Source organism: Protopterus annectens, chromosome 11.part0 (assembly GCF_019279795.1).
Source record: "Protopterus annectens isolate FY-2018-M chromosome 11.part0, PAN1.0, whole genome shotgun sequence".
In the NCBI taxonomy this organism is placed as follows: Eukaryota; Metazoa; Chordata; order Ceratodontiformes; family Protopteridae; genus Protopterus; species Protopterus annectens.
This window is the reverse complement of record NC_056745.1, coordinates 331,956,917-331,980,901: the sequence shown is the minus strand read 5'-3', so window position 1 is coordinate 331,980,901 and position 23,985 is coordinate 331,956,917. Positions and strand designations below refer to the sequence as shown.

Genomic DNA, 23,985 nt, shown 5'->3' with positions numbered 1-23,985 from the left:
AAAGACGCTTCTTCTGAAACCGTAAGGTCTGTCCATACTTCTCGGATTGCCGCCAGGCTGGCGCCCCATGAAGTTGAGGAGGAACCGCCCAGTGGCCCGCAGATTTGACTGAGAGGTAGTTGTATTTTCTAAATCTATGAAGCTGTGGGACTGGCGAGGCACCTCACTGAGTACCGGAAGATCCGGGCGGTAGGCCTAACCGACCCTCGGGTATCTGGTCTAGGTCTAGGCCGGTCTTTGCTCCTTTGGCGCTTTTAAACATAGCCGAAGTTGGAGGTTCCATTTATTATAATGTAGCTGAATTTCTGCCAAAATAATGCCGGGCAGTATCAGTCCGACGCTTTAATAGTGCATTTATTGAACCTAGCGCAAAAACCGACAACCAGAAACGCTGCGGGTTCGGGGCTCAGGCAAGGAATACAGTAAGAATGAAAATCCTTATGAGGCATTTGTTCCCACAAGAAATACAAAGCTATTAACTTTGTCTGACATCGGTCTGAGGCAAGAAAAGTTTCAACGGGTAATTTAGCTTTATAGAAGACTCTCGCTGAAATTCTGTTCGAAAATTTGGTGAGCTGGCTTCACCAGCACTTGCTAACTGCTTCTTGCTTCGGCACCGCGACAGCAAGAAAGACTGAAGAAATGGCGCCGCTGCCTTTTATACCCCCTGCCGCACTGACGCGGCAGTTTAATACAACAGACGCCGACCGCTTTGGAATTCAGGCCGATTATGGACCGCTTCTTGACGGCAGGATAACCTAAGTGTGATGAGGACTGCAGCAGCATAGCACACAATGAACATCTACTTTATCTGATATTGTTAATCCTCATTCATTCCTTCGACGATGGGACGGAGTCCCCAGATACCTCTATTCCTGGAAGGCTCTTATGGAAGGACATTCATGAGCACTATAGAACCGAAGATGCTCTTGGAGGCCAACCAATTTTGTAATGATTGATGAAGCTATGAGGCAGTGTGCCTTAGTCCCACACCACAGCATTTTGTAATATTAAATCATTACCCTCTAATATGAGCTGACCTGGGAGATGGTGACACTGTTCCACCATGGGTGATTTTCATGTGATTTTTAATTTTACATGTGCACTGATTAAAATTCCTGCAGTGCAAAGTAAATGATTTAGCTCTGAACTGCACTTTACTTTATCCACTCTGTTTTCACATTTGTTTTCCAATAAGCCCAAACATGCTGCTCAAGTGTTTTCTAAATGCATGTTTTCATGATTTACCAAGCAATGTGTTTTTAATGTATTACTAAGGTCTTGGTTACTCTTTTAAGTGGCAAGTTATATCTCATTCCCTTCACCCATTCATCTGCCTTTTCATGCAGATTTACTTGCATCACTGTGATTGTACATTTTATCAGCTTAATTTACTGCTTTATATTCTGGATATTATCATTTCTGGTACACAATTAAAGCTTCTCTGTGTTTTCTCCTACTTCAAATTAAACTTCTCCTCGATACCCTACAATCCCTCTCACTTGATTCACTAGCATTACAGTGGTTCGACTCATACCTGACTAATAGAAAACAAGCAGTCCTCTGGGACAGCCACCTATCCTCTGAACTCCCTGTTACTATCGGCGTCCCACAAGGATCCATCCTAGGTCCCCTACTTTTCTCTATTTTCATAAATAACCTGCCCACTTCCCTCCCAACATCCACTTGTATACAGTATGCAGATGATTCCACTCTCATCTGCTCTGCTTCTTCCCCAGCACAACTCCACTCTGCTACCCAGGAGGTCTTCACTGCAGCAGAAAAATGGTTCCAACATATCTGTCTCCTCCTAAATCCCAAAAAAACAAACTTCTACTGTTCACCCCTACCTCTAAATCCACCCCTATCACTTTTTCCATTGTATCGTGCAATGGCACTGTCATCCAACCTGACTTTTCCACTAAACTGCTAGGCGTAACCATAGACAATCAGCTAAATTTTGACTATCACATTGACTTAACTATCAAGTCAGTCAATAAAAAGATGGGTGCCCTTTACAGACTTAAGCCCTTCCTTACTGCCACTTCCCGAGTGGCTCTCGCCCAAACTCACCTCATTTCTACATTTTTGTATGCCTCTCCTTCCTTTATCAATATATCTAAAGCTAATCTTCAAAAACTAAATACCGCCTACCACAGTATAGCCAGATTTGCCACTGGCTCTCTATTCCAAACTCATCACTGTCTTAACTTAAAGAAACTAAACTGGCTTGAACTTCCAAACCTAATACTACTTCAGCAACTAATCATCACTTTTAAAATTCTACATTACCCCTCCAACACACCCACACTAAATAAACTCATCACTCCTTATAAAAATCTTACTACACTTAGATCAGCCAACAAGCTACTAGTTACTACTTTGAAATCTCATAATAAGTCAGGTGATTCCTTATTTGCAAACACTGTCAGTTCTTACTGGAATAAACTCCCCACAGAACTGACCTCCCTAGGCTCATGCCATCTTTTCAAAAAACAGATGAAAACTCATCTAATAACTCACTGGCTATGCCCCTGCTCTAATCCTGACTGACCTCAGCAAATTTATTACTCTCCCCAGTCTGCTCCTGTGTACTTTTGCTCCTCTCTTCTAACTTAAACTGACTTCCACAGTCCCTTTTTTTATACCTTCACTCTTCTGTTCTTAGTTCTGTATTGACTCCCCCTCTGACCACTCTGTTTTTTCTGTCTCTTGCGTCTTTTAGCTGACCTCCTATAATCCTGCTACCTTTTATATTTCTCACTATCTTTGTTTTTCCCCCTCCTTTACCTACTGCCTGTTCCTTAGCCTCACCAAGTCCAGAATTCCTATACCTAACAGTAACTGTACTTTATTATTTTTCTTTACATCATTTCTGCCTTTTACCTATCTCTAACCTTTTAATATCTTTTACCCTCCTAACCCGCCTGTTTAACACTATATATTAACCCTTTTTATGCTTTCAGCCAAGACCTATTTGTTGTCATGACTAGCTACTATGGATATTGTTTTAACTTTAAATTGTTTTTGATACTGAAGCTTTTCTCCTCAGCCCCTGACTGAATTTTGATTGTCATCTAGTCAGATTTGTACATGAAAAATGTATTTGCATTTGTATTTTGCCGTATTATACTATATTAGTTTTTAGTTTTATTTGTATAGATAGTATTATTAATGACTTCATATATTATAGTGTATTAGTCTGATAGTGGAGCTTTTCTCCTCGGGCCTCTGCTGAAAATGGACATGTATCCAGCCAGACTAGCCCGGTTAACAAATGTAAAATAAAATAAAATAAAATAATAAATAAATAATATATGCCAAATCAAACTACTGTATTTGACAAATTTGTTGCATCTTCTTTTAAACATTCAACAAACAACAAATTGTTTAACTATGTTCTTTTATTGTCAGTTAAATACTGTTATGTTTTGGTTATATATTTCAGCTACCCTGTGAACACTTGCCTTTTTTTTTTTTTTTTTTTTTTTTAACACATTGATAATTTTTAATAAAGAGAAACATGATCAAAAACAATAAGTAAATTAGCACGCACAGGCTGAGATCAGACATTTCTTTCCTTGGACCACTTGTTGTTGTATCAATGGAAATGCAGATTTTATTAAAAAAAAAAAAAATATATATATATATATATATATATATATATATATATATATATATATATATATATAGAATAAAAAAAAAAACATACCTGCTTCAGTGCAAGGTTGCCATATATTAAATTCCATTTTTCAATAGGGGAGTCCATTTTACCAATATTAACCTGTCACATAGAAGCAAAAAAATATCATGATTAAACTTTTGAGAGATCACTTCATATCTAGTGACACTGTCAATTAATATGCAAACAAGAGTTGCCCAAATTGTTCACTCCAATGTGAAAATAAGCCAGTGGCTATTAAAATGGTAAAATATTTATGAAAGACTGCCACAACTGTTAAAGAAAATGATCTGATGGCAACCACCTGTCTGATTCACCTTTTCTGTCCATGTCTCCTAAAATTACAGACAGTTAACATACAGCTTTATTATTTCCACAATATAAGAACCATCTAATATCTATCCCACACATTCTTAGAGTTATCTTACTATTTTTATCAGTGGAAAAATTGTATTACTTAGGCAGTAAAGTTATTTGTTTTCCCTATCCAAACTTCGTCCTTTTGCCCTTGTATATTTTCCTCTGTAAAACACTACTCCCTCAAGACTTTTGCCTTTCTTGATTTAAAATCTATTATGTATTACTCTCACCCCTTTCTTGGCTACATATGCAGACAACTCAATGCTAACTGCATCTATCATATATCCTGAGTAATCCAGAACTAAATATATGTAGGTGGGTGGATGGATGGGTGGGTGGGTATGTATGTATTTGTGGCTGTAAGTCTACCCAGATGCATACTTACAAAGTTAAGATTCACCAGCTAGTATTAGTATAGTTACTACAATACAATATAAAATTTGGCACTGAATATGACAAGCTAAAGTTACACACCTGACAAATTTAGGGGTTGACTAGATATGCATTTTTTTTCCACTTTCACTGTTAACCCTCAGTCAAGGCCGGCCTTTGGTCAACTGGTGACCTAGGCAAAAGGTCTTCACAGTGCCACCCCTACACACACACACCACCCGATCCCCCATCCTCTTCTACTACACCATCCAGATTACTGCAAAGGTGCCCTGCTACAGCGGCGCCCTAGGCGGCCACCTAGTTGGCCTATGCCTAAGGCCAGCTATGCCCTCAGTTCACCTCAACTTTGGGGACCTATCTGCTACGGTCTTATTTGTTCCCTCTAGAGAATACAGAAGTTGTGAAACTACAGAAGTTGTGAAACTACAAAACTATCAAGTCCCAGGATTAGATCATTTAAAAACTGCATTATGCCATCCAGCCTTCACCTTTCTTTAATGCTTAATGTGCAACAAGTGACAACAGTGCCAGACACCTTCCCTAATTCTGCTGCAAACATCCAGGCCTCAAACCAGGGGTAAGGAACTGTACAGCAGTGCAAAAATGTATATATCCATCTTTCTGGAAAAGGATAATACTGAGTACATGGGTAGAACGTTTTCTTTTTTGGCTGATGTGATTGTTTTATGAACACGTTTCTAGGAATTTCATCAGATTTGCTTACAGAAATATTTACTTAATTCTGAAAGATTTATGCTAACAAGGAATGATTCCTGTGCAACTTCTTGAATTTTTATGTCTTAAAAATCCAGAAAATTCAGCTCTGTCTGGTACAACTAAAGTACACAGATATAAACAACCTCCCATTTAGATTTTCAGTTGCAGCCTCTGGCTTCAAGACCAAACCATTGGCAATTTATACTGACAAAATACTTAAGCAGTTTCTTGGTTCTGTTCCATATACTGAGAAAAATTCCTAGCAATTTTAAGCAATACAGACCAGTTTGAGTATTGTGAAGACATACTGGGGGCATTCATAAAGCTACTGTGACATGTATACATTTGCGTACATGTCACAGTAACCTGTCTGTACTCGGAGATGGCCCTTACATGGTGCAGCACAATGCTCTGGCATAAAGACATGCAGCACTGCGTAGGACTCGCTTTGCACCCATTCTGAATACTAGTAATGTAGTTCAGGGGAAAGGCATATACTAATTAACCATGTGCTCTCTTCCATGGAACCCCCTCCAGGAAGGCATCTACATACCAAGCAGCTCAAGAAATTGCTTGATCTTACAGCTCGAATGACTGCACTATCACACTATGGTAGTGAATACAACCAAAGGGCCATGTTCATCTAGCGAACATGACAAGAGTACTGGGATTGGGAATGAGCACTAGACATCAAAGATTATTGTAAACAGACTGCCATAATTTACCTTTAGCAGTACATGTCTTGGTAGGGGGAAAAACGCTAGACACCAGGGAATACACTGTATGCAAGTGTCACAATGGCATGGACAGAATTACAGAGATTGGGTGGCTGGAAGGAGGACACCATATACCAGGGAAACTACAACTGTGCCATACTGGCACTTTAACTACTACAGACATTGGTGATGGGAGACTCACTAGACAGTGCCATAATGTCACATACAGCAGTACTGAGACGGGGGGGGGGGGGCATTACACACTAGGACAACAGCAACTGTGCTATAACAGCACAAACTATTACAGGGATGGGGAGGGTTACAACTAGCCACCAGGCATACTAGGCACATGCCATAAAGGCACTTCAACTAGTATGGGGATGAGGGGTGGGGGTAACCATGGCAGGTCAAACAAGATGGGGACTGTGGTGTGTGTGTGTGCGCGTGTGTGTGTGTGTGTGTGTGTGTGTGTGTGTGTGTGTGTGTGTGTGTGTGTGTGTGTGTGTATGTTCTGTATTTTAATGTGTACTTATGTTTGGTGGAGTGACTGGGGGATGCCAGTAGTACCTGCATGAGCAGTCATTTAACTTCCACAACATGCAGATCAGCAATGATCTGCACATTACAGTACTAATTCTGATTCAGAAGCATGCACATTCACTGATAATTATATCTCTCCTTAATGAGGTTAACGTGTCTAAATCACAAAATACCACAACATGGGAGCAGGGCCTTTTTTGACAAATATTACTACCATCATCTGCAGAGGAAAACCATGAAGGCAGCATCAGCCCCAATTTATGTTAACATTATCTGTACCTTAGATTTTGGAGAATAATTTTGTTTTTAATAGTATGGTTAAATAACATTTGAAAAGAGAAGTTATGTCTTACCATAGCGTTCCATCTGTATTTTTGATCCTCATTCAGTCATTACGCATGGATATCGGTTCCGAGCTCGGAGCAGAGCCAGCCATTTTCCAAGCTCGCATCAGCTTCAAACTCTTGAGCTAAACTCTTACCCACAATCCCTCTCTCCCTGTTACCTCAAATTGAGTTTGCAAGTTAAAGAAGGTAGAGGCTACCTCTGGTCAAATAACCTAAAAGAACTGGATGGTGAGATCCACTAGAAACCACAGGAGGGGGAAGTAGGGAGGGTCGTAATGACTGAACGAGGATCAACAATACAGATGGAACGTTATGGTAAGACAAAGTACAGTTTTGTACCTACCATAAATGTAGATGTTAGAGTGGTTATGCTGCTGCAGTCATCACACTTGGGTTATCCTGCCATCAGGCGGTCCCGCAGTCGGCCTGAATTCCAAAGCCTTGGTCCGGCGTCGGTTGTCTTCGCTTCTTCCCTGACGTCAGTGCGGCAGGGGTATAAAAGAGGCAGCCAACGCCATTTTCTTCATTTTTTCTTGCCCCAGATGTCAGGTGCCCCAAACTAAGAAGGCGAAATAAGAAGCTTGCAAAACATACCTTAGTGCAAAACAATGGTACTAGTTGTAAGCAAATACACCATATAGACATGCATCCCAAAGGTAGAAGTACATGGAGGTATAAGAAAAGCCTTGTTAGGAAGAGGGGATGGAGGGAGGGTAACCTGGACTGCAGCAGCATAACCACTCGAACATCTACATTTATGGTAGGTACAAAACTGTATTATGTTCATCGTGCTATGCTGCTGCAGTCATCACACTTGGGTAGAGTCCCAAAGCTATGGTTGGGTGGTAGGAGCTAAACCGGGTTAGGTGCAGCTAAGATGCCCTGCAGAACTGCAGTGGCAAACCCAGCTCTGGTTTTTGAGTACAGAGGAAGGTGGTAATGCTTGGTGAAGGTGTGCACTGAACTCCAGGTAGCTGCCTCCAGAATGTCCTTTGTTGGGACTCCTCGGAGGAAGGCTGCTGAGGTTGCTGTAGCCCTGGTAGAGTGAGACCTAATACTAGCAGGCACTGCTTTCCCGTGGTGCGAGTAGCAAAAGCGGATGCAATGTGCTATCCATTTGGAGATGGTCTGTTTTGAAATGGCCTTTCCTTCTGAGCCTGGTGAATAGGATACAAGGAGTTGGTCAGATTTTCTGAAGGCCTTTGTCCTGTCCACATAGTAACGTAACTGTCTGTGAATGTCCAAAGAGTGAAGGAGTCTTTCTCCTTTATTCTGTGGGTTTGGATAAAAGGTGGGCAAGTGTATGGTCTGATTGAGAGCCACACTGGATACTACCTTTGGCATGAAAGAAGGGTTGGTGCGTAAAAATACTCTGTCCTGATGGAAAATGATGAAAGGTTCCACTGCCATAAGTGCCTGCAGTTCTGAGACTCTGCGTGCTGAGGTGATAGCCAGCAGCAGGGCTGTCTTCCATGATGAAGCTCTGCTGAAAAGGCTGGTTCGAAAGGAGGAAGTGTTAACTTTTCCAGAACAAAATTTAGATCCCGTGTTGGAATAGGTGGTTTTCTGGGGGGGGTCATTTTTTTGCTCCTCTGATAAACTGCCTTAGCAAAGGATGAGAGAAAATGGGAGGAACCGTATCATATTGAGCTGAAATGGCTGAAGCATGGATCTTTATGGATGAGAAAGAAAGGCCTTTGTGTAGCATCTCGGTTAGATATTGGAGTATGTGCGGAATATCTGGGATGCCAGGATTTAGGCTTCTGGCCTGGCTCCATGCACAAAATCTTTTCCATTTGTCCGAGTAAGTTTTTCTGGTGCTGGGCCTCCTGGCCTCCAAAATGACATTCTGGACGTCCTTTGAGAGAAGTGTTGTTTGATAATTTAAGGTATTTTCCATGCAGCTAGATTAAAGGTCCTTAGCTGACTGTGAAGTATCTGAGAGTTTTGTTGGGTTAACAGCAGAGGGAACTGAGGTAAGATCCATGGAGGGCTGCAAGTCAAGTTTCGTAGTAGTGGGTACCAGTGTTGACGTGGCCAGTCCGGGGCAATGAGGATCATCTGTGGTCTCTCTGATCTGGTTTTCAGTAATACCTGGGTGAGTAGAGGCAGAGGTGGGAAGGTGTAGACTGACAATGCTGTCCAACTGAATGATAGGGCATCCACTTTCCAAGCCAGGGGATGGTAAGTCCTTGTGCAAAATTTTTGTAGCTGGCAATTGTTGGTTGAGGCAAACAGATCAACGTCTGGCGGTCCCCACCTTTGAGTTATCATTGAGAATACTTGTGGGTTTAGTCTCCACTTGTGAGGGTCTGTCAAATTTCTGCTTAATTTGTCTGCCAAAATGTTTTCTTTTCCTGGCAGGAATTGTGCTTGCAGTTGCACTTGGTAAGTTAATGCTGTGTTCCACAAGTCCATTGCCTGTCTGCATAGTGGGTAGGAGTGCGTCCCTCCTTGTTTGTTTATGTACCACATAACTGTGGTGTTGTCCGTCCTTATTAGAAGTTGTCCTGGATGCAGAAGGTCCTTGAACGCTGTTAGTGCATTTTTTTACAGCTAGCATCTCCTTTTGATTGATGTGTAGTTGCCTTTGGTTTGCAGACCATTTGCTCTGTATGCATTGTCCTGTCATGTGTGCACCCCAGGCGTAGTCTGATGAATCTGTTGTCAAGGTTTGGTTTGGTGGAGGGGAGACAAAAGGAAGGCCCTTGTTTGCTTGGCATGCTTGAGCCCACCATAGAAACTCTTTTTGAAGGCAGGGAATGAGAGTTATAGCTGCTTCGAGGCTGTGTCTGTGCTGGGACCATACACTTTTTAGGTATCATTGTAGTTTTCTCATATGCAGCCTTGCATATGCAATTAGTTGAATGCAGGATGCCATGTACCCCAATGCCTGCAGGAATTTCCTTGCAGTGAGCCGGGTAGAAGTTGCCATGTTTTTGAAGTACTGAGCCAGTTGTTTTTGCTTGTCTGGCATGAGGTAAGCCATCTGGGTCATTGTATTCAAGCTGGCACCCAGGAAAATTATTTCTTGTGAAGGTATTAGTTTTGACTTCTTTTTGTTTACTGTATACCCTAGGCAACTTAGCAACTTTGTCACAAATGCCAGATGCTGTAGAAGGATGTCTTTGCTGTGCGCTTGGATCAGGCAGTCATCCAGATATGGATAAATTTGTATTCCTCGCTGTCTGCAGTATGCAATTACTGATGCCAGGCATTTCATGAATACTCTGGGCGTAGTAGATAAGCCAAAGGGCAATTAAGATCATTGATAATGCGTTGTGCCTGCCAAAAATCTGAGGTATCTTCTGCAATCTTGTCTGATAGGGACATGCAGGTATGCCTCTTGGAGGTCCAACGTTACCAGCCAAGACTCCTTGCCCAGCATGGGAAGAAGCTGCTGTAGTGTGAGCATTTTGAATTTGGGAATGTCCAGGTAGGTGTTTAGAATTGAAAGGTCTAAGATGGGTCTCCAGGCTTTGTCCTTTCTTGGTACTAGAAACAGTCTTGAGTAAAATCCTTGACCTTGCTCTTTTGCAGGTACCTTTTGAATTGCTTTCATGTTCATGAGAGCTGAAATTTGCTTTTGTGCCTCTGCCCATTGGTTTGTTGGCAGATTTGGCATGCCTCTCATCCGTGGTAAAGTGTGAAAATGAAATCTGTAGCCTCGGGTAATAATATCCAGAACCCATTTGTCCTTTGTTATGAAGTGCCAATTTTGTGGGAAAAGAGCCAGTTTTCCTCCTAGAGGTGCTTCCTGGGCAATTATGCTTGGCAGGCGAAGAGGAAAGTTATTGAGTTTGTTTTCTGAAGGGTTGAGATCTGTCGTCTCCCTCTCTGAGTTGTTGTTTGCCATTGTCTAGGCCCGAAGGAACCCTGTGCCAGGCCTCTGCCCCTAGGGCGTCTGTACCTGCCCCTTTGGGGTCTGTCTGAAGCAGGAAAGGACCAGTTTTTTGATGGTCAGTTTCTGCTGAAGCGAGGAGGTTGTACCTGTAAAAAAATTCTTTAACTGTTTGCATCGATTTTGCCTTTTCTTCCATCTTTTTTAAAACTTCCTCTGCTTTGACACCAAATAGCGCATCCTTTTGCAGTGCAGCATCCAGTAACTTTGCTTTGACATGTTCTGGTAAGGTCTGCTCTTTTAGCCAAGCATGTCTATGTATTACACACCCTGTGACTGCTGCTCTACACAAGGCCTTCAAAGAATCAAAACCACACTGCAAGGTATGTTTTCCCACTTGTTCTGCTGCATGCAACAAATCTTGCATCCCTTTGAAATCTAGTTTATCTGTTTGAGGGATCATTTTCTGTTTTAACTGAGTAAGCAAGTACTGCTGGTATTTAATCATGTGGAATTGGCAGTTTAATGCCCTCATGGCCAAAGTGGCAGAGGTATACATTTTTTCCCCCATCTTTCTAATCTCTTTCCGCAGGTAGTGGATTCTTAGCAGTAGAGGCCTTAACCCCTTTGGGACCCTGGGAAATGGTTTCTGGGTCTGCAGCAGGGCTTTTGTGAGAGTCAGGGACTCGATAGTATCTGTCTGGTTTAGGTGGTGCTGGAGGTAAGGAATCTGGATTTAGAATGGATTCAGTGCAGACATCATCCAGAATGTCCAAAACAGGAGGAATCACTAGGGGTCTATGCTGAGGCAAAAAAAGAAACTCACAGAGTCTTTTCTTGGAGTCAGAGTAATCTTGTCCTTCCCAGTGAAAATGCTCTCTCATGGTGTGCAGGGTTTCCCCAAAAGAGAAGTCTTCGGGGGGGGGGGGGGACAGAAGGAATAGACTCCTCAGCATTTGAGTCTTCATAGAGAGGGAAGGGGTAATCCTGTTCCTCAGAGTCTGCTGAGGAAATGGATTCCTGGTCATAAGGAGGTAAATCTTCCTCCAGTCTAGGCCTTTTGTCAGGAGGGGGCTGGGAACCTCTGATAAGGGTAATCAGGTCCTCCACCATTTTGAGCATCTGTTTTTTAGGCATGGGGCCTGTATGGGAGTCTGTGGACCCGGTTTCTTAACCTTTGGAAGCTTGGCGTATGACTTAACGGAAAAAGTCGTCGGTTTAAAGACGCCTTCTGAAACCGAAGGCCTGTCCATAATTTCCGGATTGCCGCCAGGGCTGGCGTCCGCGAGTTGAGGAGGAACCGGCTCCAGTGGCCCGGTAGATTTTGACTGAGAGGTAGTTGTATTTTCTAAATCTGCGGTAGTCAGGGACTGCGTAGGCACCTCACTGAGTACCGAAGATCCGGCGGTAGGCCTAACCGAGACCTCGGTATCTGGTCTAGGTCTAGGCTGCCGGTCTTTGTCTTTGCGTTTTTTAAACATAGCCGTAGTTGGAGGTTCCGACGACATAATGTAGTTGAATTTTCTGCCAAAATAATGCCGGGCAGTATCAGTCCGACGCTTAATAGTGCATTTATTGAACCTAGCGCAAAACCGACAACCAGAAACGTCGTGGTCTGGGCCTAGGCAAGGAATACAGTAAGAATGAAAATCCTTATGAGGTATTTGCTTCCCACAAGAAATACAGTTATTAACTTTGTCTGACATCGGTCTGAGGCAAGAAAAGTTTCCCCAACGGGGTACTTAGCTTTATAGAAGACTTCGGCTGAAATTCTGTTCGAAAATCTCAGGAGCTGGCCGACCAGCACTTGCGAACTGCTTCTGCTTCGGGCACCGCACAGCAAGAAAGACTGAAGAAATGGGCGTCGGCTGCCTCTTTTATACCCCTGCCGCACTGACGGGGCAGAAGCGACGACAACAGACGCCGGACCAAGGCTTTGGAATTCAGGCCGACTGCGGGACCGCCTGACGGCAGGATAACCCAAGTGTGATGACTGCAGCAGCATAGCACAATGAACATCTACTTTATCTGATATTGTTAATCCTCATTCATTCCTGACGCATGGGACGGAGTCCCCAGATACCTCTATTCCTGGAAGGCTCTTATGGAAGGACATTCATGAGCACTATAGAACCGAAAGATGCTCTTGGAGGCCAAATCCAATTTGTAATGATTGATGAAGCTATGAGCCGTGGCCCAAGTTGCAGCTGCACAGATGTCATGTAAAGAAGCTCTGGCATGAAAGGCAGCAGAAGTTGCCACCGACCTTGTTGAATGAGCTTTCATGGTAGTAGGCAACGAGATATTACGTTGTGTGTAAATAAAGGACACACAGTCCTTCAACCATCTAGCTAATGTGACCTTAGCAACAGCAGACCCTAATCTAGATCCAGAAAAAGCCAAAAATAACTGGTTAGATTTACGAAAGGGTTTAGTCCTGTTTTAAGTAAAAACGGATTTGCCTGTGTATATCTAGGGTATGTAGGCAATACTCTCCTCTGTTTGAATGGTTGGAAAAGAAAACTGGCAATTCAATGGCTTGATTAATGGACATTTCAGAGATCACTTTAGGGAGAAATAATGGATTAGTTCTCAGAGACACTCTATCTCTATGAAAAATCAAGTATGGACTCTTGATGCATAAAGCTTGAAGTTCAGAAATATGTCTGGCAGAAGTAATAGCGACCAAAAACAAAGTTTTCCATGACAAATACTTGAGGTCGCAAGAAGAGGCTGGTTCGAAAGGTGCCATTGTCAGAGCTTGTAGAACTAATGATAAATCCCATGGTTGAATAGGTTCTCTAAAAGGTGGCTTCAGATGATTCACACCTTTTATGAAGGTCTTGCACAATTTATGGGACATAAGACAGTAATCTTGGACACTCATGAAAATTAGAAATTGCAGCCAAATGAACTCTAATGGTAGAGGCTGATAGAACCAATTGAAACAGGTTGGCCAGATAGTCTAGTATTATCAACACTGGTGCTGAAAAGGGCCTACTTGTTTATCTTTCAGCCAAAAGGTAAATCTTTTCCACTTGTTCAGATAAGTAATTCTAGTGGAAGACTTATGAGAGGCAATGAGAATATCACGCACTGGTAAAGAAAGATCATTCTGCCTGGCAATCAAGGGAACTGGAGTAGCCAAGCTGTGAGCTTCAGGCTGTTCAGACTGGGATGAATCAGGTTTTGTGGGTGCGAGATCAACTCCGGGATTGGATGGAGAATCCATGGTCGATCTAGTAGGTGAGGCCAAAGGAATGGGAACCAAATCTGCTAAGGACAATATGGTGCAATGAGGATTACCTTGCTCTTCAACCGCCGGGCTTTCTTCAGAAATTGGGGAATGAGAGGAAAGGGCAGAAATGCATAGAGAAGACCCGAGGGCCAATCGTGTACTAGAGCATCCCTGGGTGACTGTCCCGGACGGGGAATCAGGGCGAAGTAGTTGCTGCAGTTGTAGTTGGTCGGGGATGGAAAGAGGTTGCAGCAAGGATGGCCCCAGAGATGGAAGATCTCCGCTGCTATCAAGGGATTCAGGGGCCACTCGTGAGGTTGAAGAATGCACCTGCTGAGTTTGTCTGCTAACACGTTGGAACTCCAAGGAATGTGTATTGCTAGAAGAAAACGGTTGGTAGCCATCAGCCATTGCCATATCCTCATGGCCTCTTGACAAAGGGGTTAAGATTTGGTTCCACCTTACTTGTTGATGTACCAGACCACCGCCATGTTGTCTGATTGAATCGCAATTGTCCCAGACAGCAGCAGGGGATGGAATGCTTGCAACACCAGAAGCACCGCTCTCAGCTCGAGAACATTAATATGCAGATGGGCTTCCAGTTGGGACCAAGTGCCTTGGACTGTCTGTCCCTGACATAGCCCCCCCACCCCATCAGGGAGGCGTCCGTGGTTACTGTGGCTTTGGCTTGCTGGGGGGAAAAGGGGTGAGACCATTGTGACAGATTCTGTGTCATCCACCAATTTAAATCCTGTTTGCACCTGTGGGTTACTCGAATCATGGCTGAAAAAGGATGCTGAAAGGGATACCATTGGATGAGCAGTAGCCACTGTAGAAGCTTCATGTGAAACCTGACCACGGGAACAATGGTGATGGAGGCTGCCATGGAACCCAACAGCTGTAAAACCGAGTGAGCCGTGGATTTTTCCTTTGAAAGGATTGGAATTAGCTGTTGCTTTATCCTTAAAATTCTGTGCTCTGAACAGCAGCTCTGCAGTTTTTTGTGTCCAAGATAACCCCTATGAATTCTGTCAATTGAGATGGGGTGAGATTGGATTTCTGCCAGTTTATGGTTATGCCTAGCCTTTGAGCAGCGAGGAGAGAGTATTCCAAGGCTTTTTCCAGTAGATGTCTGGTGAGGGTGGAAATGAGCCAGTCGTCTAGGTACGGAAACACCTGGAATCTTTGAAGTCGCAAGTGAGCTGTGACAACTGCCATGCACTTTGTGAACACTCTGGGGGCTGTAGAGAGTCCGAAAGGCAGTACTCTGAACTGGTAGTGACTGGCTCCCGCACGGAAGCGCAGAAATCTTCTTGAGGGCCTGTCCACCTTTATGTGGTAGTACACATCTTGAAGATCTATAGAGCACATCCAATCGTCTTTTTCCAAAAGCAGGAGGATAGACTGTAAAGTGACCATCTGGAATTTTTGTACTCCCACAAACTTGTTCAATACACTGAGATCCAAAATTGGTCTCCGGTCCCCAGTTTTCTTTGGCACCAAAAATAGTAGAGTAGAATCCGGATCCTATCTGGTCTGGAGGGACTATTTGGATGACTCTTTTTCTTAGCTTTTCTATCTCTAGTGCTGCTTCTTCCCTTTGACTGGGTGGAACGTCGGGAAGATTTTTTGAAGGGACGGGACAAAGATCGAAGGGGATATGATAACCTCTGGTTATGATCCTTTGTACCCAAGAATCGGTGGTGATGGTTAGCCAGGCAGAAGGGCACAAGGAAAAATGTCCCCCAACCATCTCCAGAGGAAAGGATTTGGGCCACTCTTCAGGAGCACTGGTAGGACTGACCAGGGAAAGAATCCCTGGAACCCTGGTTATGCAGTCCCCCTCTACCCCAAAAGGAGCGTCTTCCCTGTGAGTTTCCCCATCTTCCCCTAGGGGAGAACTCAGCCTGTGTGTCACGGAAAGGAACCTGAGATTTCTTGAACCATATCTTCCCACTCTTTTGGTTTCAGGAGAAAGCACGTTGAGGGGAAGAATAACAGACACCTATGGCAGAAAGGGTCTTACCATCTTGTTCACATCTGGCCAGTGTGCTTTTAACTTTGGGCCCAAACAACAAGTGGGCTCAATGGGAGCATTAAGAAAGGAAGACTTAAAAGGGTCCGCGAAGTTGCACAAGCGCATCCAGGCGTGTCGTCTCAAGACCGCAGCTGAACCCGCAGCTCTAGCTGCTCCTTCTGATGCGTGAGATAACAATCGCATAGAGGAGTTAGATATAGACTCAATGGTGGCCAGCTGAGAGGCCACTTTGTCATGGACCTCATCAGACACTGCACTAGCCAAGGTTTCAGAAAGCTCAGAAACCAGATCCCTTTGAAGCCTGGTAAAATGTGCCATATAATTCAGAGACCTGATAGCAAAGGTCGCTGAAGCAAAGGTGCGCTTCCCTATTCTGTCCAGGGCCCAGGACTCATCGTTAGGCGGATGGACAGTCTGGCTTTCTTCTTCTGCCAGATCCTTTTTTGTTGCAGCCGCCATCACCAAAGCATGTACAGGAAGACCTTTGGACCAATGGGGATCTGAAGTAGGAGGGGACAAGATCTTATCTGACCTCCGGGGAATAGCTTCAACAGTATGAGGGGGCTTCCAAGCATGCTGTATGATGAACTTGACAAGTTCATCGGCAGGTGGAATAACCCAAGCGGTAGGGGGCCAGGCACAAAAAGCCTGCAGGAACACTGATTCCTCAGAGGTCGGATTAGAGGGCTGCCAGTCACCTCTCTGTTTCAGGATTTCAAGGATATCGCCAAAGGATACCTCAGAGGATGACCGAGGAGATCCTTCCCCCTCACTGAAATCTGTGTCTTCGGTGAGGGTCCATGTGCTTCCTCTTACACAAACATTTCTGGTGGACCTCTTCAGTGGGAGAAGCTGGGGAAGACAACAGAAAAGGGGATTCCTGAGGGGAATATGTCCTGAGGCCCTTGCACCCGGTGTCCGCTAGGTGCAACTTGTGAAACCAGTGTACCAGAGAAGGGTGGAGGTATAGACAGTCCGGTATCGCCAGCAGCAGCAAAAGCCTTCTCCATCAGTTGGAAGGCTGGTCCACCCAGAGAGAAGTGTATGTCTAGGACAGGGGGCACTCCTCCCCTAAGTGGCTCAGCCTGCCGACTCGGAGTCCCTGGATGGCTGTGGAGCAGCAAGCTATGCGTGTCACAGCTGACATCCTGGGTCGTAGCAAAACTTTCCTGCCACAAAGGCAACTGCGGTTCCTTAGTGAGATCCATAAAGGGAACCGCAGACAGGGAAGGATGGTGCCAAAATCACTAATGGAGCCGAAGGCCTCGGTGCCAAAGGTCTGGGCACCGAAAGCACTGGGGCTGACAAGAGCTGAAATTTTAGCCTTTTTAGATTTTGGTTGGTGAGAGTCCCCAGCTGGGGATGAAGGCAAGGATTTAGCCTTAGTAGAAACATCCATTTTCTTATGGGCTTTAGGAGGGGTCGAGACCTCTGACCCAGAAATAGCCTCTGAAAAGGGAGATTTTAAAAGTCCCTTCAGTATCAGCTTATTTTTCCTTTCTAACAAAGTTCTATTAGAAAAGTTCTCACAAATAGTACAAGGAGGTTCCACAGATAAATGGGAAGCGCCCAAAACAATAAACACATAAAGAGTGTGCATCAGAAGTAGGCAGTTTGTGCCCACAATCAGAACACCGCTTAAACCCCGGACTACCTTTTTTATCTGCCATATTAACTAATAGAAAAGTACCAACAATGGTACAAGAGAGTACCCGAAGGTATGAAAAGAGAAAGGGAAAGGTTTCCATCAATGGTAAAGAGAAATTACCTTGCGGTAAAAAAGGGTACGTAAAAATCCGAAAAAAACCTGTGGAAATTATGAACACTAGATGCGAAAGGGCAAGAGACAATAAAATATCAACTTTTCTGACAGAAAAGTAATTTGTAAAGCAATTAAACAACAATCGTCTGTACTTTGCTCAAGAGAAGTAACTTGGCACGACCGGATGGCAATGAGGCAAACGAAATCTGGGGTAACAGGGAGATGGGGGTTGTGGGTAAGAGTTTAGCTCACGAGTTTGAAGTTGATGCGAGCTTGGAAAATGGCCGGCTTGGTTCCAAGCACGGAACCGATACCCATGAGTAAGGAATGAACGAGGATTAACAATATCAGATTTATATTTACGTTATCTGGGTGATACTTTTATTATATGGTCAGAAGCAGCTGTAGAAATGAAATACTTTTTTTGAATTTCTGGAAACTACAACAGATTTTCTCAAGTAAAATCATGTGTTTTCTGGAATGGCATACATTTTTTGATGAAACATATCAAGATCACACACACAAATAGAATTACCTGCCATTTACAGGAAAGCAACATGTTCAAATGCCTATATGCATTTTAAAAGCAGTCATCCAATGCAACAGGAAAAAAGATTTGGTTGAGTCTGGCAAGCATCTCAAGGAGCCATCAGCTGAATCGTATGGGCAGGACGAAGAGGATCAGTTACTATTATCGTTCTAAAAATTTGCCTTCAACCTGAAAGGGCATCCCAATCTTGTCACCAGTTTGTAGACAAGAGCTTAGATAAATCTCAGCATAACCTGAACTAAATTAACATACTGCATCAGGAAAAACACATGAACAACCCATTATGTGTGGATGCATATGCACATCATACAAAATGGATAAAACACTTAATAAACTATCTAATAAAATTAAAATAAGCAGTTAATTCAGCAAGGGAAACCCCTCAAGATCTGAAACTACACCCCATGATCTTCTGATCATAATGAAATCATGCAATTTTACATGACTGAGAAATACTGCTGGGCAACTAGTTCTTTTTTCCTCAAAACCTGCAAGCTCAGAATTAGAATAGTTAGAGATGAGGGGCATCACCCCAATGTTATGGATACAGCTGTGGGCCTCTCACCTCAAAAAAAAAAACACTTTAACTGAATTTAGCAATTGCCACATTCAGTCACCATTTCAGTTTTGGCCATTTAAATGTTAAGTCATATCAACAAGCAAAACTTTGGGACCCATGTCTTCTAACTTTCAGCTGCAATATTCAAGCACTTCATTTGCCAACACGTGCAGCAAACTCCAGTGTGTTGGATATTCCATGTAACATATTTATTATTTAACATGCTTAAATACACAGATAATTACAAGATATTTTTGGAATGTTTAGACTAATTACTATACAGTCTATCATACTGTTTAATACTGGTCCCTAATGCTTACATGAAATGTTCCTCTCACACCGACTTACCACTGACAGTCACATTTTTTTATGTAATGAACAGGTCTTTTATCATCTGCATTTGTTATTTTGTGAACCACTTTGATTTCTCATTGCATCTAATCCTTCTCCAACCAGTTCTCCTTTAAACAACTCTGTTGTCATAATAACTGTAAAAATGATCAAGAACCCTTAATTCTCTTGTAGACCTTTTTGTCTGTGTGTGTGTGTGTGTGTGTGTGTGTGTGTGTGTGTGTGTGTGTGTGTGTGTGTGTGTGTGTGTGTGTGTGTGTGTGTGTGTGTGTGTGTGTGTGTGTGTGTGTGTGTGTGTGCAGGAGCGTCTCTCCCTATCTCTCTATTTAAACTCTACTGACTCAACACCCAGTCTCTGCCTAATAATTTTATAAGGAGAAAAAAAAACTTAGGTGACTACTGCTCTCTATGCAAATAAGTTACTGCTCACCAGTTCCTAAGGAAACTGTTTCTATGTGTTGATGATATTGACTGGCAGACAGTGGTCAAGGGGGTTTTGATTACAATGTACTACTGCAACATCTTTGCACCACATTTGATCATTGCATTATGTTTGATCTCAACACTGGAAGCATAAACAAGTCAAATTAACTCAGCATCAAGATGCAACTATCTGAAACTTGGTTGAAATCTCAATTTCTGACCTTTACTCGTTTGTCTTTTGGGTTATAAGTGGACTGTTTGGGATTTTCAGCAGGACAATGGTAGGAGGTTGCTATATAATCATCTTCAAACCACACTTCAAAATGTACCCAAAAATCACAGGTGCTTCTCAGTGAAATGAAGAGGTCTTACAACTGGCTTGGAATTGAAATGTCAACAAACAATAAGCATTAGTAAAGTACACATAACCTATGTCTACCTTCCACCCCTAGCCTCCTCTACAGAATGTGAATGGATTAAGAAAGATTTATCTTTCTTTATTTTAAATAAAAATAAAATGTTCTTACACTTCGTGGTTTGAGATTGTTTTCTTTATCAAACTTTTTGGACCCAGTCATTTACCTGTGGATTGGTACGATTATATGAAAGCTCCAAAAGCCACCCCACCCCTCCCAACTGAAAATCAAAAATATCACGCATCCTGTACTGCCTACTATACCAAGCCCAGTGCAGGGGCATGCATCTGCAGACCTCTGATGCTCAGTTTTACTGTATGTACTCCACTGGCTAGGCCCATACTCCAGAGCTCCTGTAAATATGGAAAGCACTCTCATAGGGCACTACTGTAAAGCAAGACAAACATTCTCCCTTCTACATGGGCAAGAAGGTGCAAGATGCTCATCCCCACTGCTCCCCCACCTCTAGTTCTTACACTGTATCTCAGCTGCTCACTGAAGCCAGACCAGCTGAAGCATAGTCATAGCTCCATCCCTCACTGCCATACAGCTGCCTTTTCCGGGCTTGTATTAATTTCCTTTCCTCAGCAGAATATTAACATTAAACACTGCTCCAGGGTCTGGTGTTCTAGCCTGACCTGTGGTCACGGTTGGTGTAGAATTTGCATGTCCTCACAAGTTTCATGGGTTTTCTCCAAGTGCTCCAGTTTCCTCACACCTACCCAAAATGTACCAGTTGACTGGCTACTCTAAAATGTCCATATGCACTGCATTTACTGTTGTCCTACTCTTGCTCTTGTAGCCCAGGTTGTGTATGAAAAGGGTCAGAATGACCATTAATTTAATCAAAGGAGTAAATAAGAAATGCACTGAAACAGATCATTATCAAAAGGTTAAGAATGTTATTAGGCCAAACATTCTACTTGGAAATCATATACTCTTAGATCTTCTCGTCACAAAGACTCAAAGTAAAATTTATCACCTGATACACTACCAGACATTACTGATTATTACCTAAAGCCTTCTAATGATATTTCATGAAAGAAATTAAAATACCTCCTATTACATTCTTTTTTAGAGCTGAAGTTGGTTGAAATATCAATTTACTACTGTTAGAACCTATAGCTACTGAAAGAAGCGACAGTTTAAGCAATAACTGCACATGTCTATGTGACACCTTATCTGCTATTCAGAATAAACATTTTTTGCTGGTGACAAGAAGAGAAAAAAAAATAACCTTGAAGCCTTGATAACTTCTGAATTTCGCCAATTGCTTAAATCTGGAATGAATAAAGTCAAGGACCACAGGAAAATGAAAAAGGATCCAGTTTTAAGCCAGTAGTACCTTCTGGTAAGAGGCTTCGCTAAAAAAGGATATAGAAGTTTTCAATTCTTTAATCCAAGAATTATTTGAAGAGAATTTACCCTAAATGGAAGTTAAATATCACTGAATCACTGGTCCCCCCCCACAAAAAAAGCTTTTGGTATTCATCATTCAGAAGAAACCTTCCATGCTCACATTTATTTACTTATTTCACTTCGCTCCTCTTTCCACTCACTTCCCTTTGAGCCATCAGCTGCTTTTTCCTCCCGGACACATTAACAAATATCAAGTGCTTACAATTTTTTAAGTGCTTACATTTCTACAGGAGTCATCAGAATGTGGATCACTGAATTTGCCAATACAGTTCCCAAACATATGCAAGAATTCCACTTATAAGCTTTTGTCTCTGGTTATATACATCTTTCCATCTGCAAAAAGACTGTTTTCCTTCACTTTGAAAGCTTACAGTTTAGCTCACCAATCTCCACTCCAGATCTTAGACTTATTTTAGTAAAGTCACCTATAATGAAAATCAAGGAAAAGTGGTATACCAAAAAGTGGCCCACTATCCTGATTTATATGATCTTCCAACTCACTTTAAACAATATTTTGTTACAGAAGGGAGTACTATGAAAGGTATATGGATTCTCTAAGGCACTTTGGCTAAGGATTCCAGCCTTGTTAAATTAACACTTTTTATTTGTGTTAAGAGATGTGGCAGAGTTAACCATGCCTTTTTTAAAACACGTTTTTGCTTTCTTGAGGCATGTCGCATAGTGAATCATGACTTACCTTCTTGAGTCACTGACCAAATTTAACTTCTCTCCCAAGGTACGTTTTCAGGTGCTCAAAGTGGGATTTTTTTTTACTGCAGCATGAGATTTTACAGGACAAACCACGCCCTCAGTCAATTACACAACAGTTATTTTCATTTCATCAGCAAAACAGAGAACCAATTGCTCACAGTTCTGGTTGTTTATGTTGTTTTTGCATGAAACTAATGTAATTCAAATACATTACATTGGTTTTCTGCAGCATTTAAAACAAGGTAAGAAAATACATTTTCTCCGAAAATACCAAGATATTTTCCATTTTCACATTTTTCCAAAGGATACAACTACCAAAATCAGTAATGACAAAAAAGGAAGAAAGGGTAGTCTTCACAAGAAATCATGGTTAAACAAGATTCATCTTCTCTTCCTCAGACTGTCATTAAGGGTGTTCCACATGCTTGAACCACAGCCCTTTATTATTTTCTTTAAGTTATATTAACTTTCTTGTTTAGGATCTTCACAACCAGCATCCAGTTTCATACACAGATGACTTCTCATTTACCTATTGCATACATCATTCAAAAAAATGAAGATACCTTAAAGCTGACCTAGATTCTTTCTGTAGCTGATTCAAGGACAGGCAGTTACACCTCATGAGTAGAAAGTCAAATCTTTGGTACAGCTATTGCAGTGAATAATGTTCCAGCTAGCTAGAAATTTGGCAGTCAACCAAGGCAAACATACACTTTTGGTACTTTTATTCTGGTATTTAAGACTACAACTTGACTCAAAACTTGCATTAAACTATAAGTGGGAAAAAAAGAAAGCTAAACTCAATATTCTCTGGTGTTGAAAATCTTTCGGAGGTTAGACTCAGATGCCAAAAGTGCAAATGGTAAAGGCATTCTAATGTCACTCCTGACGACAAATAACTCAGGGAAGATTGCTTCTAATCTAAAAGCCTTTTGTAACATTACATGGAGGCTTATGCATCGAGATACGAGGCCACTACACCACTGTAACACACCAAATGGCTTCCATTACAGAAAAAGGCAGATATTTGTGACTTTCTTATTTAGGCTACAGCATCAGGAGTCCTTTCTCCCTCTAGCTCATAAGTTTGTTTAAAATCGCCCAGGACTCTTTTAGATACCAATCTGCAAATGCAATTTTTTCTTTTGGAGACCATCCAAAAGACAGCAGCGACTAAGTAACGATGACCTTTCAGTCAATGTGTCAAAGGCTTAATATTTATTTACTATTCAGCTATACAAGTTAAACGATAATAAACACTTTACAGAACTGTTATCCATGTTAGGGAAAACTATGTTCATTTTGCTAGGCCCTTTATTTACTTAGCAGGTATCACTACTTGCTATGTTTTGAATTAGCTGCACTGTTACTATGCAAGCATCTCTTCATGTTTACTAAAACAGACTACTAAATTTGTGGTTTTAAAACTTTTTTTACTTTGTTCTTTTGTTCCCAAAACACAAAGTAATACATTGTTCTTTCTTTAATCTTCTGAATCCAGAGTAACATTAGACAATCAATGAACAACCTTATATAAATTTATATAATAAACTCAAATGTTGCTTACAGCAGTAGACAGTCTGGATGCCAGTGTCATTTCCAAATTTCCTTTGAGACCAAGTAGTGCCGGAACCAAGATGAAAACTTCTGTGACATTTTTAAATACATCCCAGTGCTATAAAACAAAGAGAAATGTATAAACAAAGGAACCAAGTAGTCAACTTTAATTACCAAACACAGCAAAATACACCTGGTGAAAACTACCTATTTTTTAAGTATAGTGTGTGAGGATACAGACCAAACAGTGATTCAAAGTCTAATATCACAAAGAACAAACTAAATAGACCCAGCACCAAAATGAGGAATATATCAAACAATGCTACATACACACCTATACATACATACATATATACATATATATA

At 42.1% G+C, this 23,985-nt stretch overlaps 1 protein-coding gene across 2 annotated transcripts in view; it reads right to left on the bottom strand.

Annotated features, from left to right (window-relative positions):
• Positions 1-23,985, bottom strand: part of SLC41A2 (solute carrier family 41 member 2) — a 1,208,246-nt gene that overhangs the window by 755,832 nt on the left and 428,429 nt on the right. For both annotated transcript variants that reach the window (XM_044087830.1, XM_044087831.1), the window contains exons 3-4: positions 23,631-23,738; positions 3,713-3,784 (exon numbers count right to left, since the gene is read on the bottom strand). In XM_044087830.1, coding sequence (XP_043943765.1) covers positions 3,713-3,784; positions 23,631-23,738 — 180 coding nt within the window. The remainder of the gene's footprint in view (positions 1-3,712; positions 3,785-23,630; positions 23,739-23,985) is intronic.